Source organism: Durio zibethinus, chromosome 17, assembly GCF_047325235.1.
Source record: "Durio zibethinus cultivar Kanyao isolate XHJ-2024 chromosome 17, ASM4732523v1, whole genome shotgun sequence".
Taxonomy (NCBI): Eukaryota; Viridiplantae; Streptophyta; class Magnoliopsida; order Malvales; family Malvaceae; genus Durio; species Durio zibethinus.
This window is the reverse complement of record NC_143178.1, coordinates 6,434,086-6,453,993: the sequence shown is the minus strand read 5'-3', so window position 1 is coordinate 6,453,993 and position 19,908 is coordinate 6,434,086. Positions and strand designations below refer to the sequence as shown.

The 19,908-nt window shown below is 34.2% G+C and overlaps 2 protein-coding genes across 13 annotated transcripts; one reads left to right on the top strand and one right to left on the bottom strand.

The window, feature by feature from the left end:
- Positions 1–1,494: 1,494 nt before the first annotated feature.
- LOC111280339 (PP2A regulatory subunit TAP46-like) lies at positions 1,495–6,223 on the bottom strand. Its single transcript, XM_022867626.2, has 9 exons — positions 5,919–6,223; positions 5,717–5,839; positions 5,376–5,462; positions 5,089–5,193; positions 4,805–4,966; positions 3,916–3,951; positions 3,747–3,818; positions 2,271–2,551; positions 1,495–2,035 (listed from the first exon to the last, which is right to left on the bottom strand). Exons 1-9 carry the CDS (start codon positions 5,997–5,999, stop codon positions 1,789–1,791), a joined length of 1,194 nt encoding a protein of 397 aa, XP_022723361.1. The 5' UTR covers positions 6,000–6,223; the 3' UTR covers positions 1,495–1,788.
- An 8,634-nt stretch (positions 6,224–14,857) lies between these two features.
- Positions 14,858–18,708, top strand: LOC111287743 (uncharacterized). 12 transcript variants are annotated; one of them, XM_089746326.1, is made up of 7 exons: positions 14,891–14,952; positions 15,103–15,221; positions 15,396–15,531; positions 15,600–15,692; positions 15,809–17,020; positions 17,188–18,095; positions 18,220–18,708. In XM_089746326.1, exons 5-7 carry the CDS (start codon positions 15,832–15,834, stop codon positions 18,565–18,567), a joined length of 2,445 nt encoding a protein of 814 aa, XP_089602452.1. In that variant the 5' UTR covers positions 14,891–14,952; positions 15,103–15,221; positions 15,396–15,531; positions 15,600–15,692; positions 15,809–15,831; the 3' UTR covers positions 18,568–18,708. The 12 variants fall into 12 exon arrangements, with proteins under 12 accessions (XP_089602448.1, XP_089602449.1, XP_089602443.1 ...); XM_089746318.1 differs by having other exon boundaries at positions 14,920–14,952; positions 15,396–15,489; positions 17,185–18,095; XM_089746321.1 differs by having other exon boundaries at positions 14,920–14,952; positions 15,396–15,494; positions 17,185–18,095.
- Positions 18,709–19,908: the final 1,200 nt, after the last annotated feature.

The following is a 19,908-nucleotide window of genomic DNA, read 5'->3' as shown; positions in this document are numbered from 1 at the left end:
TATGAAATTAACCATGTTTCTGGTTTATTAGCAAGAACTGACCTGAGCTTAATGCAACAATAAATGTCAAGCCTCAGTTATCAGTTTTGAGTTATAACTCATCAGCCATTAAAAGCTAAAATGTCTACTATGCTTTTGCCCCATGAATTTTCCTTTTATGAACCGATATATAGTTTATTCAAAACGTGCAAAGACTGGACTGTAGAAGATAAAGAGTAAAATTTGTGGTGTCAATCATTTGCGTAGATGGTTCAAGTTCTTAAGAGAACTGAACTAACAAAAGGTCATGGATTCATCGGCTCTGTACATAAAAGCTGTGGCTCTGAGGTGACGTGGACTGGATGCCTGGAAGTTATTGGTAAGACTGATATATCATGTCTTAAAAACTAAACGTCATCCAATCAACATCATCAAAGTTCTCGTACAATTTGATAAGATTGTGGAACTCATTTGCCTGTCATGTTCTTAGGCAAGAATCCTTACTCCTGACACGGTAGGCACTAAATTGATAAGACTCCCTTCTATTGTCAAATAGCAGGTGTCTGCCAGAACGTTTCTGTACTTTGCATGTATTTCAATTTTTTTATAATTAAAGTTATTAGAATTTGAAACATAATTATTGAAATTAAGACTAGTATTTTATTTTATCATTCTTACCCATCGTATTTTTTCTTTTGAAATGTTCCAAAATAAAGGCGGTGGGATTTTTATTTCAAGTCCACTCAAACAGAAAAAGTTCAGTGGAGTTCACCATTCTAAATTCTGCAATCAATAGGCTTGCCGATCCTTGCCACAAATCAGCGGGCAAGGCTATTGGTAAATCTAACAAAACACTAATGACACATCCACAAACTCCAGGAGGTCTTATCCTACGAGATGAGGGATAGTTAAAATTTACTTTGAAATTGTATGCGGTTCCTTTTAACAACTGATGAAAAGTTTGTTAACTATTATCTGTCACTGGCTGGCATTGTGGCATCTTTTAAAGAATCACTTGTAGTAATCAAGAGATGGTTGCAGATGGTGGGAGAGGAAAGAGGGTTGGGAAAAAGTTGGTCTGCCAGCATTCCCACCAATTGTCAAGGGGCCGACACTTAACCGACCAAACTGACCAATTTTGGTCCTATTAAATCACTTGTTTAGTTACAGATTAGCCTGTGTTGACGCTTGGATCTGGCTTTGTGATGTAGAATACTGTAGTAAACATATAAACTAACAACTTGCTGAGGAATAAGAAGAAAGAAAAGGCTTATTTTTTTAAGAGTAAATCCTCTACCGTGAATTCCAAGCAAGAATGGTGAGTAATGGAAAAATAAACAGGCAACAAATTCAATCAAAGGGCTGTTAAGCATTCCATTTCGTTATTTGCCAATATTTACGGACACCACCCACGTTTTCAGCAGCACAGCACATGGAATGAGTCTATGAGAGTTAAGCCAGTAAATGTTTACATATTGGTGCCAATGCAGAGTACTCTACAGTGGGATCTCTATGTTTCATGCAATTTTCAAGTTCGTATCTCATTATTCTCAGTCTCAAAGTTTGGCACCTAGACATTTGCTTGAAGCCTAAAACAATCCACTCAGATGACCCAACTCGGTAAAACCTACACAGATCCAAGTTTGTTCTAATTGACATGAATTTTATACATTGCTCAAAGCAAACTGACAAAATTTTATAAGAACATCTATTAGAAAAATAGAAATTGGGAAAATGTTTCTAAAACCACCAATAATTAAGTCTGAAAGAATGCATCATAAGAGAAATATGAGAACTACTTGTCAGCTTTCATCCACAGGGGGTAAGCTTTTTATTACCAGCACCTCGAGGGTTATCATCTTTCCAGTCATCCCATGCTCTTGCCTTCTCTTGGGCAGCATCATCATCTTCATCATCTTCACTTGGTCCCAACTTTGGGCTGTCCTTATACCATGCTGAGTTGGCTTCTTCAAACATTTTTGCATTCCTCTCCTGCCATTTATTCATCATTTCCATCTCCCTCAAACCAGCTTCCTCGATACTCATAGTTGGCATCCTACCACAAGATAATTTTGATTAGGCAATTGAAAACAATACATTCAAGAAACACCAATGTTTTTTTTTTCTTTTTTTTTTTCATATGATGAGAACCAATATGTGTCCATTAATCAAATGCTAACATTGGCATAACATGGCAAGATGTTTAACAAGAGAATTTGATGCTGGAACCTCTCCTTCATCCCAGACAATAAAATAGAAAGTAAATAAAAGTTTTCAGGACAGAGATTTACCTATAACCAGGTTGGAAAACCTGTGCTGCCATCCTTTCCCTCTCATTTGTTAGGCTTCCACCTATAAGGCTTTGCGGTCCAAAGATCATTGGCTGGTGTTTGTGGTCATGTGCCTGCGAAACTTTTGCCCTTCCTTCAATAACATCTTGAGCAAATGTAGCACATGTGATAGGTGGTGTGGGTTTAGTATATCGTGCACGAGCTGCAGCATCATGATGCCATGCCTCTGCTTTCTTGGTGCGATCATCAAGGATAGCCTGAGAAAATTCCTTTTCTCCTTCCTGAAATACAAGGAAAAAGAGAAATGCCATCAATTCATGTTCACACAAGAAACTTCAAACTGCTTCATTAGGAATGGACTTTCAAATTTTAAGTAAAAAGGTAAGAAATGAATATGGTGATTCCTTTAAACAAAACTGTTATTTTATTGTCTGAAACCCCAAAAAGAAAACTATTAATCTTTTTCAACACAAGTTACCAACAGAAGCTGGCCATTAGTGCACTGGCCTAAGCAATTCACAAGAAATTGGGCATTGTTATCAGTTGGAGATACTGCCAGGTAGTAAAGTCATGGTTGGTCTGAAAGGCAATGAAAAGATTATAATGTTTATCATTTAGATCATGTTTGGTACACAAGATTATAATAGAATAGGATAAGATGATATTATGAGTAAGATTAGACTAAATAATGTCATCCTATCTTATGTTTGATGTATACAAGAATTAAGATAGGATAATTTATTTATTGATCAAAATTATCCTTCCTCAAAGTTTATTCAATTTAAACTATTGATGTAATTTTTAAGAGTATAATAGGACATAATCACATAGATTAAAAATAATCCTCTCCACTTTGGGAGGATTGAATCATCCTATACCAAGAGGATGATAATCCTTTTTGTAATCCTATCCCTCTCAATTAGATACAAACCAAACATAATATAGAATGATTATCATACTATCCTATCCATCATCCTATGCACCAAATATAACCTTAAACTACAACACTCTGCTTCAGGTGATTTAATCAAAGATTTCTGTAAATTATAGAAGACTATCCAATATTCTCCAATGTCAATGGCCAGTTGACCTTGTAGAAAGCCTAGAGTATAAAGTAAAAGTTACAAGAACTTTAATATGATAACAAGGTTCTTGTATTTACCAGAAAAATTAAGTAACCAATCTCTTAAAAGGGGTGAACATTGTCAATCTTGGCGTTCTACATTTAAATGTCCTCTTCCAACGCTTAACATCATAAAATATCTAACTTAAGTGATGCTTCACATCTCCTAAGTGGGGTATAAAGTGTCATTCTTCAAGTAGTGCTCTACTTAAAGCTTTAAATCTTCTTCTGGGGAAATTTTCAGAACAACTCATTACTAAAAAGTTCACAAGGCAGAGAAGTAAAAATTTCAGGAAAGAACACAAATACTTAATGCAACAGTTAAGCTATAGATCATTTAAGCAGATTAATACCTTTAGTTGTTTTTCCTTTATAGCAGAAAGCATTTCTTCTTCCTTCTTTAGCATTTCAAGCAGATCAAAAGCCTGCAATTGTAGTAACATGGCAGAAAGTGGAATGAAGTTATCACTATCATGGAAAAGAACTTTAAAGCTTTTACATGGCAGATTTTATAAGACTAACCTTACAAATAGTTAGCGAGATAGTAGTAAGCCAAGCCTGCACAAGGAGAACATCATTCTTTTAGAGAAACCAGAAAGTTTTGCAAAAACAAAGAAGCACAACTAATCTCTTCAACAATAAGCATTAGGAATAACATTTCTGTTTCAATGTGTGATACATTTATTCCGACAACAATAACCAAATTAATTTTCAGTATCAGCTACATTCTTCATGACATAAAAAGGACCATCATCAGAATTTTAGGGATAATAAAGGACGGCAAATATTTCCTTTCTGCATACCAAGGCAACAGGTCAAGTGTAGTTGTAATTCCCAATTGGACCCTAGTAACATCCAGTAGATAAAATATCATACCTCACAAAAGGGGAAAAAAATGAGCAAAACCTGAGTTACAAGATCTTGAATTATAACAGGGAAGTATAACCTTACATATACGATTTCAAACTGTAGATATACAGTCACCCCGAACATAATCACAATTCTAGCAAGAAATTTCTTATGACAAAACATAAAGCAAAAGAAACAAAGAAAGAACCAATTCAGGTGGAACCTTCTTATGCGCTAGCCCTAACTATACCTTCCTTGCTCCCTGGTTTCATGAACACAAGCACAATAATTTAATGAACCACAGACAAATTCAAAAGAAACCTTCTTAAATAATAACCTTAAGAAAAGCTTCCCGGCATCTTGGTTTTAACAGATAATTGATAAAACAGTTGCTAGAGATTCCTTCTGTGCCATTTCATGCATTACCTTCCATAAGTTCCGTGTATTTGCAGATTTTCATATCATAACAGTTCAGCATCTAACAGGAAAGGCTTAATAGTAGTATCATATCTAAAGAAGTGGTACTTTAAAAGGTATTTCATGAAGGCGAGTGAGGACTAACCTCCCGTTCTTCCTCCCCATCGTCATCCAGCACCTCCTCCTCTCCAACCTCAACAGGAGTGGATAAGGCAGCTGCTTTTGCTGAACGCCCGCGCCGCTCCTTCCGCTCCTTTATTTCGGTCAGTTTTGCTTCTGCAGCTCTTTGGCGTCTGAATCGAGCAATCTGTATACAGGCACAAAAACACACACACACCACAGCAGCTTTTCCATTCAAATCAAAGAACCAGGATGCGTCCAATAAAAACAAAATTCATGCTGTTACTCAGAGTATACATAACTAACTACCTTTAAGGCTCTTCGATCAGCAAAAGAATTGCAAGCTCCTTGTGCAGAAGCTTCCAACTCTTCCTTTGGTACAAGTTCCATTGCCTCACAAAATGAAATGAATTCCTAGAAGACACCACATTTTCTATAAGTTCCAAATGACATACAAGAAAAACTAATAAATTACAAGTTGAAACTGATTTTAAAAAAATAGTTATCAAATAACGTTGTTAAATTTTATCTCTAATGCTAAACTTTCACAATGAGCTTTCAACCACAGTCCGCTTCATGGTGTGAACTAAATATACCTTCAATTTTGCCTGTGAAGTTTTGAGAATCTGTATCCTGTCATCCTGGGCAAGCTTTTCAGTCAGCTCTGCAAGATAAAATGGCACCTGTAATGTAAAACAACAGTTAGAATCTACCTTTTATTAAATACTACTTAAATTACAGGCTAAGCCATAACTACTTTTATCAAAATATTCTAAAAATAAATAACTCCCAATTTATTTAAGGAGAAAAAAGAGTAATTACAGTGCTATTATAAATGAACTAAAAATCAAAACTTCAAACAAAAACTTGATGTAAATACTAAGTACTATCATTTATCGTAAAAAGTAAAAAAGAAAATAAAAATATTGATGATTACCAAAAGATACTTGAGATTGGTGGTGCTGATGTCTTCTTTGGTCTCATTGGATGAGAAAAGCCCTAGCTTGCTGATCATGTCCTCGCACTTCCCCAGCGCCTCGCATCCTTTCTTTACCAGATCCTGCGGACCCAAAAAATTCACATTTATCAGATCAAAAAGCAGTGAAGGAACATTGAATCAAGCATGGGAAGGAGCGTACCTGATCAGCACCGGACTCCGTGGCCGTTAGATGGATCTTACGAGCTTGTTCGAAGAGAGCTGGCAACGGCAAATCCTCCATTTTGCATTCACCCAAGGGTGATTCTATCAAAAACCCTAGAATTTACACCAATTCGACTTCGACAAAAGAAAAAAAATTGAAATCTTCAATTAAATTTGAATTTACAGAAATATTGAGGGTACGTTTAAAATTTTAATCTTTTTTAATGAATGAAAAAAAAAAAAAGCAAGCTGAGAAATGAACTTGAAGGAGAAGATGAAAGAGAAAAGAGGCAGTGGAAAGACAAATTTAGAGGAGGCTAATGTGTGGATATCGTCATTGCATATCAATGGACATCTCGGCCCAAATTTCGCCACGTCACCCAAATAAAATGGCTTTGAGAAATCTTAACCGTTTCCTTTGAAATACAGCATCTTTTTCATGCGGCGCGACCGGAGCTTCTCGAATCTACCAGAAAATTCTACACCGTGAACAAATTTTACATGTTAATTAAAAATTTTTAAATAATAATTATTTATAAAATATATAATTATACAAACATACACGTTATCACAAAACCTAGCCTCAATTGATGTAACAATGGAATTGGGCCTTGGAACACAACAATGAAGCATCAAAATTGGAAGTTAAGAAATCGGAGCCTGAATTAAACCCGACTCATATAAAATGGGCCCTACAAACATGTGCGGAGTTGGTCCACACAGTGATACCATGGCCCATTTGTTACCATATAGGACGTCCTTTATGTTCTTCATTTCCGTTTCCTAGTGTTCAGAGTTGCAGGCACTTTTAATAAACAAAAACCCCACTTACGCAAAAGGAGGACATCTCTTATTTTCCTTCTTGTCTTAAATCTAAACGGCAATCCGGCTCACTTCTACGCTGTCTTCACTGTCAAGTCTCCATCTCTTTCCTTTTTAAAGGCCTAAGACAGCTGCTGCTACTTTGTTTAAAATTCATCTATGGTTCTTATCACAGGAACATGGTATGTCTGTTGACCATCGGAGGTTAATTGACATTTTGTTTTTGATCTATTGACAATGTTTCGATGCAAAGATTGTTGGAGATATTTGACGATTTTGTAGGTCTGACATGACCTTTGTTTTAGTTTTGTCTCTAGAAAAAATATGTGTCGACCAGAGAGAATAAACCCTTATTTATAAATCACATGTCGGGACATTTTATGGTTAAAAAAAATAGTAGTTTTTTTTTATTAGAAGCTTTCAATAGATACAATAAAAGATAATTTTGATATTTGTGTCGATCTGACATATTCTTCGTTGCATTAGTTCAATTATGTCTTTATTGTCTTTTAATAGTTTTTTATTTTTTATTTATAAATATGAATGTTCAAGCATCATTAGGGTAAGGTTAATCTGTACTACTTTCATTCTGACTTCACTCATTTTGATTTACGTATCGGAGTGCGAAAGTAGGGAATACTCTTTACCTTTGATTCTAATCATTTTTTAATTTATTTTTTCAAGAATACCCAAAAATGTTTTTATTTATTTTTTCAAGAATACCCAAAAATGGAAACTTAGCACAAATATTTGGCACACTAGGTAACGAGCTTTTTCCACTCACTAACCGAGCATGAAATAATGCCACCTAGAAAAATAACTTTAGCAGAAGGAAAGATCGTTATTTTGGCTGAGACGAACACACACAATAGCTAACACTCAAACCAATTTGCCCCACCATAAATTGGCCCAACCAAGGAATAATTCTAGGTTATGACTGAGTAGATACATGCCCTTAAACAGATGCTGCAAACCATAACCTAACAACAAGCTTCAAAAGTGATTGACCCAATCACCCCTGACAAAGGAGCTATAGTAAGATAGCCAAGTTATGAAGAAATAGAAACCTTCTCGGCCTCTGAATAAGAAGAACACAATACCCTAGTTTGTCATTACCCTAATCATAATTTGACACATGTTATGACCTATCCAAACAGACAAACCTCAAACCTTAACCAAACAAGGACCTGGAAGCTCATATGTAGGCCATGGAGAAAGAGCTGAAAACAAAGGCAGTGGCATTCGAGGATGAGCTTAAATTTTTTAAGACATCGCATTTTGTTAAAGAGATTGATAGAGCCATGTCTCTTAGAGGGTTCAAAATACCGACCTTAAAAACTTATGACGATACTTTTAACCCTTTCGATCATTTAAAACTTTATAGGACTAATATGATGATGCAGGGTGCAAATAGAGCTTAAATGTGTAAGGGCCTTGCTACCGCTATAAAGGGTGCAGCTCGGTCATAGTATAGCACCTTGGAATCGAGGTTAATTACAATGTTTAAAGAACTCAGCTACTTTTTTTTGTCTTAATTTTTATGTAGCCAAAGAATGAAAAAGAAAACTTTGAGTTTGATATCTATCCACCAAGGTCGTAACAAATTTTTAAAGAGTTATGTCACGTGTTTTAATGCGAAAGCTCTGTAGGTAAAATACCTGGAACAAACAGCCATTGTAATCACCTTAACAAGTAAACTCAATGATAAAGAGTACTATATAAAGTTGACCTTGTTAGTAGAATCATCTAAAATTTTGGCTGACGTCTTACTTGTAGTTGAAAAATATATAAATGTAAAGCTACAATGAGAAACAATTGAGGTGAGAAAGGCTCATCCCTCTTCCTCGATGGCTAAGGTGAAAAAAGCCTATTCTCCATCCTCGATGGTAAGAAAGACAAGGATTTCTATGATCACCCCAAGAGTGAGATGATATAGAACTAGAAATCCTAGTGGAGAAAGAAATTACACTGCACTGAATATCTTTTAAGAGAGGATTTTGATGCAAATTGAAAAAAATTTTAACCTCAGATGATCGAAGCCATTGAGATAGAATATAAAGAAGGATCCGACTAAAAGATACGCCTTTCATAAGGACACAGACAATAATATTGAAGATTGTGTTAACCTAAAAAATAAGATCAAAGCTGTGATTATGCAAGGCTAGTTGAGAAAGTTTGTAAAGCAATAAAAACAATGTCAACCCAAAATGAATTACAAATTATACCTAAGAAAGCCTACATGATGTGGAAAATGAAAGCCAAAAAATAAAAGAAAAAAAGTTTAAAAAGATGAATCGAGATGAGAAAAAAGTCGAATTGATAACAACAGGCTGATCGCTAGAGTGATCAACGTGATTACATGAGGCAGCTTAACCTCAGCTAAAAAAAAGTTCAATACGGGCATGATCATGGCTGTGGGCACCTTGATAAAAAAAAGATTAAAAAAATGAACCAATCTCATTTAGCCCGAAAGACTTGGAAAGAATCCAGCACCCACATGATGATGTCATAGTAATCACAGCTATAGTAAACAATTATATAGTCAAGAGAATCTTGTTCGATAATAGAGCTCGACTAATGTTATGTACTATGGCACCATAAAAAATGGGAATCAATGAAGACTAGCTGCAATCGATCATTACGACGCTGTGGGATTTAGGAATGAACAGGTACCAGTAAAAAGAATAATCAAGTTATCGATCTCTTTGGAGATAAAATCAAAAACTGTCACTTCAATTATAGAATTTATGGTTGTGGATGTTCCATCTACCTATAATATGATATTAAACTAACCTAGCTAATTTGTTATGCGACTTATAGGACTATATGCCCTTGGACTATAAGTACATTCATAACAAGCTTACTTTTTAAAACTGGTAAAAACTAGAAAAACTTTTGCTCACTCGTCGCCCACCATAGGAAACTTACAAGAATTGTGAATATTTTGCTTGTTTTAAGAGAAAAAAGATTATAACGGTGAAAAAATTGATACCTTTTTATCTAAAAGTAAGTTTTTTAACACCCTAAGGGGTTGGAGAGGTTAGAGGAGATCAATCAATGCCATGATAGTGTTATGTCACAATAATAAAAAGAAAGACTGAAAAGCAAACCGGTCCACTGCGACAAAAGCCCAAGTTATGAAATTTATATGGAAGAATATAGTTTGTAGATTTGGCCTACTCGATCCATAATAACAGATAATGGTAAACAATTTAAAAACCTAAGATTTAATGAATGGTGTTTAAACCTTTATATAAACCTGAGATTCACGTCAGTTGCCCACCTTAATCCAATGGATAGGTCGAAGCGGTGAATAATATAATACTAGAAACCCTAGAATAGAGACTAGACGAAATGAAGGAAAAGTGGGTCAATAAACTACCAGAGGTGTTATGGGCTCTAAAAATGACCATTATGGTACCAATAAGTAAAACCCTATTCCACCTAGCATTTGGATCAGAGGTCATAGTACCTATCGAGATAGACCTTTCGAGTTTAAAGGTTGAATTAGGGTCAGAAGAAAAAAATGAAGAAGCGTTAAAGGTTGACTTGGACCTCATTGAAGAATAAAGAGATGTAGCTTTAATATGGATAACAACTTATCAACAAAGGGTATCCAGCTATTATAACAAAAAAATTGATGTAAGTATATCAAGAAAGATGATTTGGTGCTTAAAAAAGCAAAAGCTTCAGAAGTAGATGACTAAGGTGGCAAATTAACCTTGACCTGAAAAAGAATATATGTAGTTAAGAAGATCGTCCATGATACGACTTACAAGCCACATGATATGAATGGTAACATTATCTTGAGGACATAGAATACGAATAACTTAAAAGTCTATTACCAGTAGCTCGAACTAAATTGAGCTCACACTTATACTTTATACTTGAATATAAAACTCATATTATGCTCACCTGATGATGCATACGCTTACACTGAGCTTATACCTTAATCGATTTAATAAAATCTAACCTAAAACTTAGATGAATTCTCAAGTTAATTAATTCGAGATATTCTTAAATGACCAGGTAAATCGTTAAGGCATTTAACCGGGCTTGATTAAATTAACTTCAGTCAAATCAAACACTAAGTTTAAAATTGTTACCATAAATCCATAGAATTCATGCTACCATGATTAATCGAGCTTAAACTCCTATGAAAAAAATAATAAAACTGAACTGAAACTTAAACAAAATGAATAAAATATGTATTTTTTATTGGTATGATCGATACAAAAATTGTTAACTAAAGGGTTGTCATTAAAATATTCTTATTCAAGGTCGCCATAAAAATTGACCTCATATATTAGCATTTCTAAAACAAAAAAAATTACAAAAAATTAAAAAAAAATTATGTGTCATCAACATCAGTAGTAGTAGCACCCTCATCAACATGAGCAGTAGCAACGGCCTTAACCTCTTCAACCTCATCCCTCTCATGCTCAATCCCCAAAACTACCTCGAGTTTAGCATCCATGGCCACATCATTGTCTTTTTCTTCTTTCTTTTCCTTGGATTGACATGGAGGAGGCCTCGACCTAATATTGTTAATATCAATATCGAAGAGATCAAGGTTAGAGTTGATAAATTTGAATTGTACCTTATCCTTGGTCAGATCAAAGGCATCGATTATGTTGACCCTTGAGAACTCCACTTGGAGTTGGAATAATTAGCTTGAAGCCTTGAAGTCCTTAATAGCTTTCTCTTTTAGATATTTTTTTTCTCTCTTCTCAGCTTACAACTTAGACCTCAACCTTGCTATCTCGGCTTAAGCATTATTAAGCTTGAGCTTAGCCTTAACTAAGGCTTTTTTAATCAGTATAGCCTCTAACTTTATTGTCAGCTCATCATTCTTTTTCTTTTTCTACTTAGCCTTTTTCTTATATGATGCATTGAGGTTGGACCTAATATTGACCAAAGCATCTAAGCTCTCTTTGTGCTCTTCAATCAAGGTAACCATATCTTTCTTAACCTTGAATAGGTGGATCATAGCAAAGTAAGCATGGTTGAGGGCTTAGCTGGTGTTGTCTAAGGACTAAGGTGGGAGTTTCTGTTAGACTACATAGTTGGTGTTTTGCCCGCGCATTATCATCATTCCGTTACTACCCTTCTTTAGACATTAAATTGAACTAGAAGGCTATCTTATGATAATCATGACCTTTGATGATTAACGAAATTAGGTCATCATCATCATGCTCAAGCTGACCCCTTTTAGGTTATATTGTGAAACTCTCGACCTCCCTAGAACTGAAATTAGAAAACATATTTAAAAATATGTACTAAAGAAAATGAAGAAAATGGACGATTAAAAGAATAACTCTAAGGCTAAAAAACTTTTGAGGGTGAAAAGTTTAGATTGGACGGGATAACAACAAAAGCAAAAAAGTGAAAAATGAAAGCCCAAATGGTCATTTATATACCTGTTCCTCATATAAGATAAATAGTATAAACTACACTAAATGTCAGAGTAAAGATGGGAAGACATCTTTTCGTCTTCCTTTTTAAAATTTTTTCACTCAAACTACCTCTTTCCTTATTTAATGCCATCAAATTGACTAAACCAGATGGACCCTGGTCAAACCAACCAGACTGGACGACTTTTCGAGACGGACTGGACGTTCGATTCGTCATCAGAGTTCAAAATAGACACTCGAATCCAAACTTTTGAAATAAAACACAAAGTCTCACATTGAGCAGATGAACTCCAATACTAATCTCGTATCATATCAAATAATTGACACTTCAGCGACCCTCAAACTAGCTATGCACTTAACCTAAGACATATGCATAAGATCAGACCTTCACAAGGTCGGATCACAACTTAAGGCTAATTATCTCCCAATTTCAACCTTCACTGTGACATTGGTTGCAAAGAATCAGATTCCACATCATCTTTTTTTGCTTATCTAGCCTACACAAAATATATCGATTGCACACCCAACAGTATGATATTTAGATTACTTGAGAGAAAAGATAAAATGTTGGAGGGATTTGATGGTCAAAAGGGTATAATAATCTTTTTTCTTATTAGAAGCCTTCAATAGATAGCTATAAGTAATTTTGATATTTATGTTGATTTGATATGTCAGATTGACCTGACATATTCAGTATCATATTAGCTTGATCATGTCTTTATTGTTACCCGTGATCTTTATCTCTTACTTATAAATATAAATGTTTATGCATAATTAAAACAAGTTTAATCTACTAATTCTTTTTATTACTTTTTTTTCGGCTTCACTCGTTATGATTTATGCATCAAAATGTAAATATTAAAAATATTCTTTACTTTTGTCTCTAATTATTTTTTTTTTTTTTTTTTTAAGAATATCTTGAGATTAGAACTCGACGTAAACACCACAATACAATTTTAATTGGACGATTATCACATGAATTAAGTTCGAAGAAAATGCAAAATTAAAAAACAATGACAGATTTTTTTTTTGTTGAAGAATTTTAACAGGGAAGGCTCTTAATTGTCTCAATTATTGAATATAATAGTGTCACAAAATTAGTACACGTCGCTTCAGACAGGAGGAGCTTGATCATTGAAAACAAATCCAAGGTGGGTCCGGGGTGCTGTGCTTATTGATGACCCACTTAACTCAGACCCCCTAATCATGTTCTTCAATTTTTATTAGTAATTTATTCTTTATCGATTGCTTCGAGTATAATCAAACGAATTAAAGTACTTGGTTAATCCAAATTCCAAGAGCAGATCTTAGAATATATATATATAATATTAGAATTAAAATTATGGGATTAGGGTGGTCATTTGCTTTTGTATAGTTTTTTCATATAAAGAACAGATTTAGAACAATGGATTTGCTAGTATCCAAAAAAAAAAAAAAAAGATTTGCGAATGCTTTCCTGGATAAGTTCCTTCATTATGGTTCTCAATTAAATAGATTTAATAATTTATGTATTTATATATTTATATTAAATAAAATATTAAAGTTTATATTTTTATATTATATTTTATATAAAAATTATTTATAATAATTTATATTAATACAAAATATAAAATATTTTTTAATATTAAAAAATTTATATGTAATTAATAAATAAAATTTTAAATTATATTGATTTTATTTCTATTTTTCATATATATTCATATTATAATATTAAATTATATTTTAAATTATCAAATTTTAAAAAAAAAAATCAAATTGAGAGACCCTAATAGCTCTGGACCCAGGAAGAATTGGCTTCTTAGGTGGCCTCATCATGGTGGGTACGAACTGAAAGTGACCTTCTCTGTTGCCCCTCTCTGTTTAAGAAAATACTATTCACCCCAAAATTTTCCTCTTACCCACTTGGAGGAGCTTTCACAGGTATTAAATTCTATCTCATTGTTGGGAATCGGGATATCTTTTATGGGAAAATTCTTGGGTTTTTGAGGAACCTATTGAATCATTTCAATTTTTTTTTTTTCATTATTGGCAGTAATTTTCATGATTTCTGACTGTCAAATGTATCGGTCAATAATTTTGTTTGCCTTACAGTTGTAGTTGGTGTAACTAGTGGTAATATATATGACTTGATAATTTGGTCCAAGCAAAATACTTACATGGTTCATATTTTTAGTTTTTATATAATTATTATAGGTTGGTAAGAGTTGTAATCCAAAGTCACGCAATATCTTTTTTTATAAATTTATATTTGATATATTATTAATATATATATTTTAAAATATTATCAATAAATTAAATAATATCATTTTATAAATGAATAAATATTAATTTTTAAAATAAATATATAAAAATAAATATTTTTTAAAAATTATTCGTTAATAAAATAATATTATTTAATTTATTTATTAATGAGACGATATCATCTAATTCATTGATAATATTTAAAATTTATATATCTTCGAACTTTTGATTTAGTGATTAAAGATATTTGAGAGATATAAAAAATTTAATTTCGAGTCAATCTTTATTCTCTTATTTGTATTAAGATTTTATCTTTCTAATATAATAAAAAAAATTTATATGTTAATAATATATTAAATATAAATTTGTTTTTGTACGATCTTAAATCATTGAAAATGAAAATAAAATACACATGTTCAAGCATTTTATTTTTAAGGCTAAGGGCTCTCTATTATGTGATAACTGAAAAGCACTGTCATAACTATGTTGTTGCCCTTTTCAGCATTCCTTTTGATTCCTATAGAAAAAAAAAAGGTCAACTATTGAGTTGAGCAGGTTTTTTTAGATTATTATTCTATGCATTACAGTTTCAAACAATAATTTTATATTTTTAAAAGTGAAAGACACTCAGGAAATAATAAAATATTTCCAGGGTTTTCAAGGAAGATTTATTTATTTTCTTCTTCAATTCTTTTTCCTTGTTAGTAATGGTGACAAACCACCAGGAATCTACTGTTCTTGCGTCCCGTTTCTGTCATGGTTCATGACCAGTGCTGAAGGAGGAATAGATGAAAAAGTTGATTGGAAGCAAGTGGGATTATCAGGTTTGAGTCTTTCACTGAAACCAGGGAACAAGTCCTTCCATTCTGTAGAAGTTTTGCCCTTTTTAACTGATTTGGCAGACTTCTACAGGTGCAAAAACTCATGCTTTTTGGTATTCCCTGATCATTTATAACGGATAAGTTCCAAATCAAACTCGTACTTCAAATTTTCTGCAGTTGACTTTTGATAGCCCCCTTGAAAGATCTTCTTGGAAAACCAACGTTGGTCTCTCTAGGCTAATACAGTTTTCTCAAGAAGTTGTAGCTTCTGGTCTGGTTTGAATCGAAGAAAGCCTTTCAACCTTTTGTTCTTGTAAGTTTTACATTATTTTGCCATTGATTGTGCAGTTTTATAAGGTCTTTATGTTGCTAACAATGCAGGGTGTTATTATTCCTCCATTATTGTAATGCCTTTTGTGGTCAATTATTTGTACTAGACTGCCATGAATATATAGAAGTGGTTTTCTTTTATAGGTATGAATTCTGTCCTGTTAATGCCTGGAATTTCAGTTTTCTTTCTTCTTTTAACTTATTAATTTCACCTCTCAACTTGATTTCTAACTTCCTTTTTCTACCTAACATTTCCAAAGGTGAAAAGGCGAATTCCTAAGCAATGGATGAGAAGACCATCTCTGCTTCATATTTAATTATCTCCGAAGAGAAAAGTGACAGCTTGTATTCAATGTATTTTGGTGTTTCTTGTGCTTTTTTTGCTCTCAGACTCCTATCAGAACCAGAAAAAGAAGATGAGAAGTGGTCCAAATTACGGGATAAAATGCTTCAAGGAAGTGCTCAACTCTTGGGATTGCTTGTATGGAGAATCCGGAGAGAAGAAGCCAATCTAGCAAAGTGCGAGCTTCTCCAAAAGCTTGAGACAGCTGAGAAAGAGATTGAGGAGTTAAAGAAAAGGAGACATGAAGATGCAAAAGCAAATGAGAAGGTTGTCGGCATCTTTGCATCTCAAGAGCAGGGATGGTTAATTGAAAGGAAGAAACTTAGACAGCAAATTGGAGCTCTTATAAATGAATTGAGAGTCATTGAGAAAAAGAAAGATGAAGAAATTGCTAACTTGAATAAAAAATTGAACGAAATGGAGCTCTTGATGGAGTCCAAGGATAGGATGATTGAAGAAATGGAGCAGAAGGGGAAGGCATTAGAAGAAAAGGTAATGAAGTTTAAAAGTGTTGCTGAAGAATTGAGAGAAACCGCAAAGCGCGAAGCTCAGGAGCATTCTACTGAACTTTGGAAGCACAAAACCGCCTTTATTGAGATTGTGTCAAATCAAAGGCAACTTGAAGCAGAGATGGGGCGAGCCTTTAGGCAAGTTGAAGCTACAAAGCTGGAGCTTGATGCAGTCCTAGAGCAAAAAGAGGAGTCAGTTTTATTAGCACAAAAGTTGTCCATAGAAATTACAAAAATGCGCAAGGATTTGGAGCAGAAAGACAAGATTTTGTCCGCAATGCTAAGGAAATCTAAGTTGGATACGGCAGAGAAGCAGTTGCTTTTGAAGGAGGCTAAAGCTTCAAAGGCAAAGAAGAAGCAAGGTGAATTAGAAACAGAAAAGTGGAGGGCAGTCTCTGAGTCTAGACATGAGAAACATTCATTGAAGGGTGTTTTTCCTAACCAAACTGGTGCAAAATTGGATATTTCCTTGGGTGTCAAAGAGTTGTCAAACTCTGGCAAAACCAGATCGCAGCCGACTGATATTATTTTGGAATATGACTATTCAGAGTTGAAAACAAACCCAGAAGTCTTTTCTCCTCTTCCTGATTATCATTCTCCAGAAGGGAGTGAGGACTTGGGTAAGAACAATTTCCCTATAATTCTCTTGATCACCAAGCATTGTGTATGAATAGTATATGGGATCCATTCAAATGCTTAATGTGTTAAGATCGTTATCATTTCTGTATTATATTTTCTTTTCTTGTTCTGTGTTTTTATTCCATTTCTGTCCTTGCATTTGAAGTAGTGACGGTTGATGTCAAGAGGTTGGAAGGTTGGGTTCGAACAGCAGCAGAAAAGTATGAAACTGTAATTGAGAAGAGGCACCATTTGGAACTGGATGCCTTTGCAGAACAAATGAGATTGAAAGATGAGAAGTTAGAGGCTTTTCGTTGGCGTCTGCTGAGCATGGAACTAGAATCCAAGCGGCTGCAGTCCCATGTTGAAGGACTGAACCAGGATGTGTCACAGCTCAGACAGGACAATATGAAATTGGAGGCCTTGCTACTAGAGAGAGAAGAAGAATTGGATTCCTTGAAGGAGCAGTTTGCATCACAATTAAAGCCTCTGACTTGTCAGAAGACCAACCTATTAAATTTATCTTTGCATGATCCAGCATTATCACATGATTCCTTTTGGCCCAAACTCAAGATTATAAAGAAAAAGTCAACTGAGAAGGAGCAAGAAACAAAAACAACTTTGCTAGATAAGTCTCAAGAAAGACATGCCAAGAAAGAAGAGGTAATCCCATCTTACAACGAGTCCAAAAACATCAGATTGATAATCCAATCACCTGAAAAGGAGTTTGAAGATGAGAGAGAATATCCCAACCCTGATCCTCAGAAAGAAACTAATGAATCAATAGTAGTTGATTCTGTTGAAAAGTCAGCATTACCTGGCCAGTCCTTGAGTAAAACCAAAAATACCCCCTGGAGGATGGATCTCCAAGCTCTTGGAGTTTCTTACAAGATCAAAAGGCTGAAGCAGCAACTTCTCATGCTTGAAAGACTAACAGGAAAGCAAGAAAATGGAGAGGATATGAAAGGCAGTGACAATGGGATGGAAGGCTTTCTACTGTTGATATCTTTGCTAAATAAACAAGTCAGCCGCTATCAGTCCCTTCAAGGGAAGACTGATGATCTCTGTAAGCGGATGGTAAGCGAATTACTTAATTTCTAATTTACCGGCTTCCACTGATATCAATGTCTTTCACTGGTGATCTGCAACTTTTATCCATGCAAATTTTTGACCATTTTCTTCTTTATTTGTTGTTAACTAGAATTTTCAGCATGACAATGATCTAGACACGAGTCAAGGAGATTGTAGTACTACGAAAAGTAAAGGAGAAACTAAAACTCTTGAGCATTTCCTTGAGGAGACATTTCAGCTGCAGAGATACATGGTTGCAACGGGTCAAAAGTTGATGGAAATTCAATCCAAAATTGCCATTGGGTTTATTGGAGTGGAGCTAGACAAGACAGCCACCTTTGACATGAAGCGCTTCTCTAATAATATAAGATCTTTATTTCAGGATGTTCAAAGAAGTCTTGAGGTTCGCATAGCTCGAATCATTGGAGATCTTGAAGGTACATTGGCTTGTGAGGGAATGATAAATATTAGGTGGTAGGAATAATATAGGACCTATAATACGAAGGTGAAGCTCAAATATGGGTTCCATATGTTCTGTTTTGAATTCTATATTTGGATTTGTATATACGAGCTAATACAATTTACTACAACAATAATGCCATGAATTTTACTTAATTTGTCCATTCGAAATTATAAAAGAATGTCTATTATTAAAAGGAAAAACCTAACAGTATTATTAAAAGGAAAAACCTAACAGCTAAGGCTCCGTTTGGCAGCTTGGTGGGAGCATTTCCACCACAAAATATGCGATTTACGATTGAACTTATATTTGACCGATTAGTGCAATGGTTCTATCTTGAATTTTTTTTCAAAAAAAAAGGAGAAAGAATAAGGAATTAATCCCATCATCGTATCTTAAATCAGTGCAGTCGTTTTACCAATACCCTTTATTGTGCGGAATGAATATCAGTGTCATGTTATAGTCTTAAACTCCCAAATTCCTTTCTCTTTTAACAGGCAATCTTGATGTTTCTCCACTTCAAAATGGCATTATATTGGTGCATAGCATTTTGTTTACTCTACCAAATTTGTGGATGACATGCATTTGCATCTCACCTAACTAAAGGACAAGAAAAATCATCCTCTTTCACAAAATTGTGTTTGATTCTACTATTAAAATTGTGGTAAGTGGATATTTTCAAATGTCAAATGATATTTTGCAGGAAGAAAATTTTGGTTACATAAGTCAGCAAATTTTATGAAGGAAAGAACATCAATTGAATCATGGGAAAATAGATTAAATATTACCACAGACAATTACATGCAACAGCCAATTCCAGAGACTTTTGTCGATTGTTATTACTATAGACGATATAATATATAGTTTAATCATGTTTTTTTTACTCTGCATTTTTTGTGATCTTTTTTAAACGTAATCAACACATACCTACAAGCTAGTACTTTGTAAAGTGAAAAATGGATGTACATGACAATTGGTGAAGATTTTGATAACTAATATTCATGCTTGCTGTTGGGGGCATAAAAGGACGGGCAATTCTCTCAGGATGAACAAAGATTGTGATTTGCATTATAGTTATTTAATGTTTGGAAAAAGGCCTATGATTGTTCAAAAGCTAACCAGTTGAAACCTCTTTCGCCCAGTTTATCTGGATGTCCACCTTCATCTTCATCTTCATCAAGATTGGATTCTGATTTAACACCAAGTAATGCTGCCAGTGGAGTCAGGGAAGGCCTATGCTGAATGTGTGAAAAGTGACCGTGATGTTATAAACGAAGAATCCAGTAGAGTACTCAATACCAATGCACAAAAAGAACCTAATAGGAATGTGGAGGAGTCCTGGTATCTGGATGATCATCT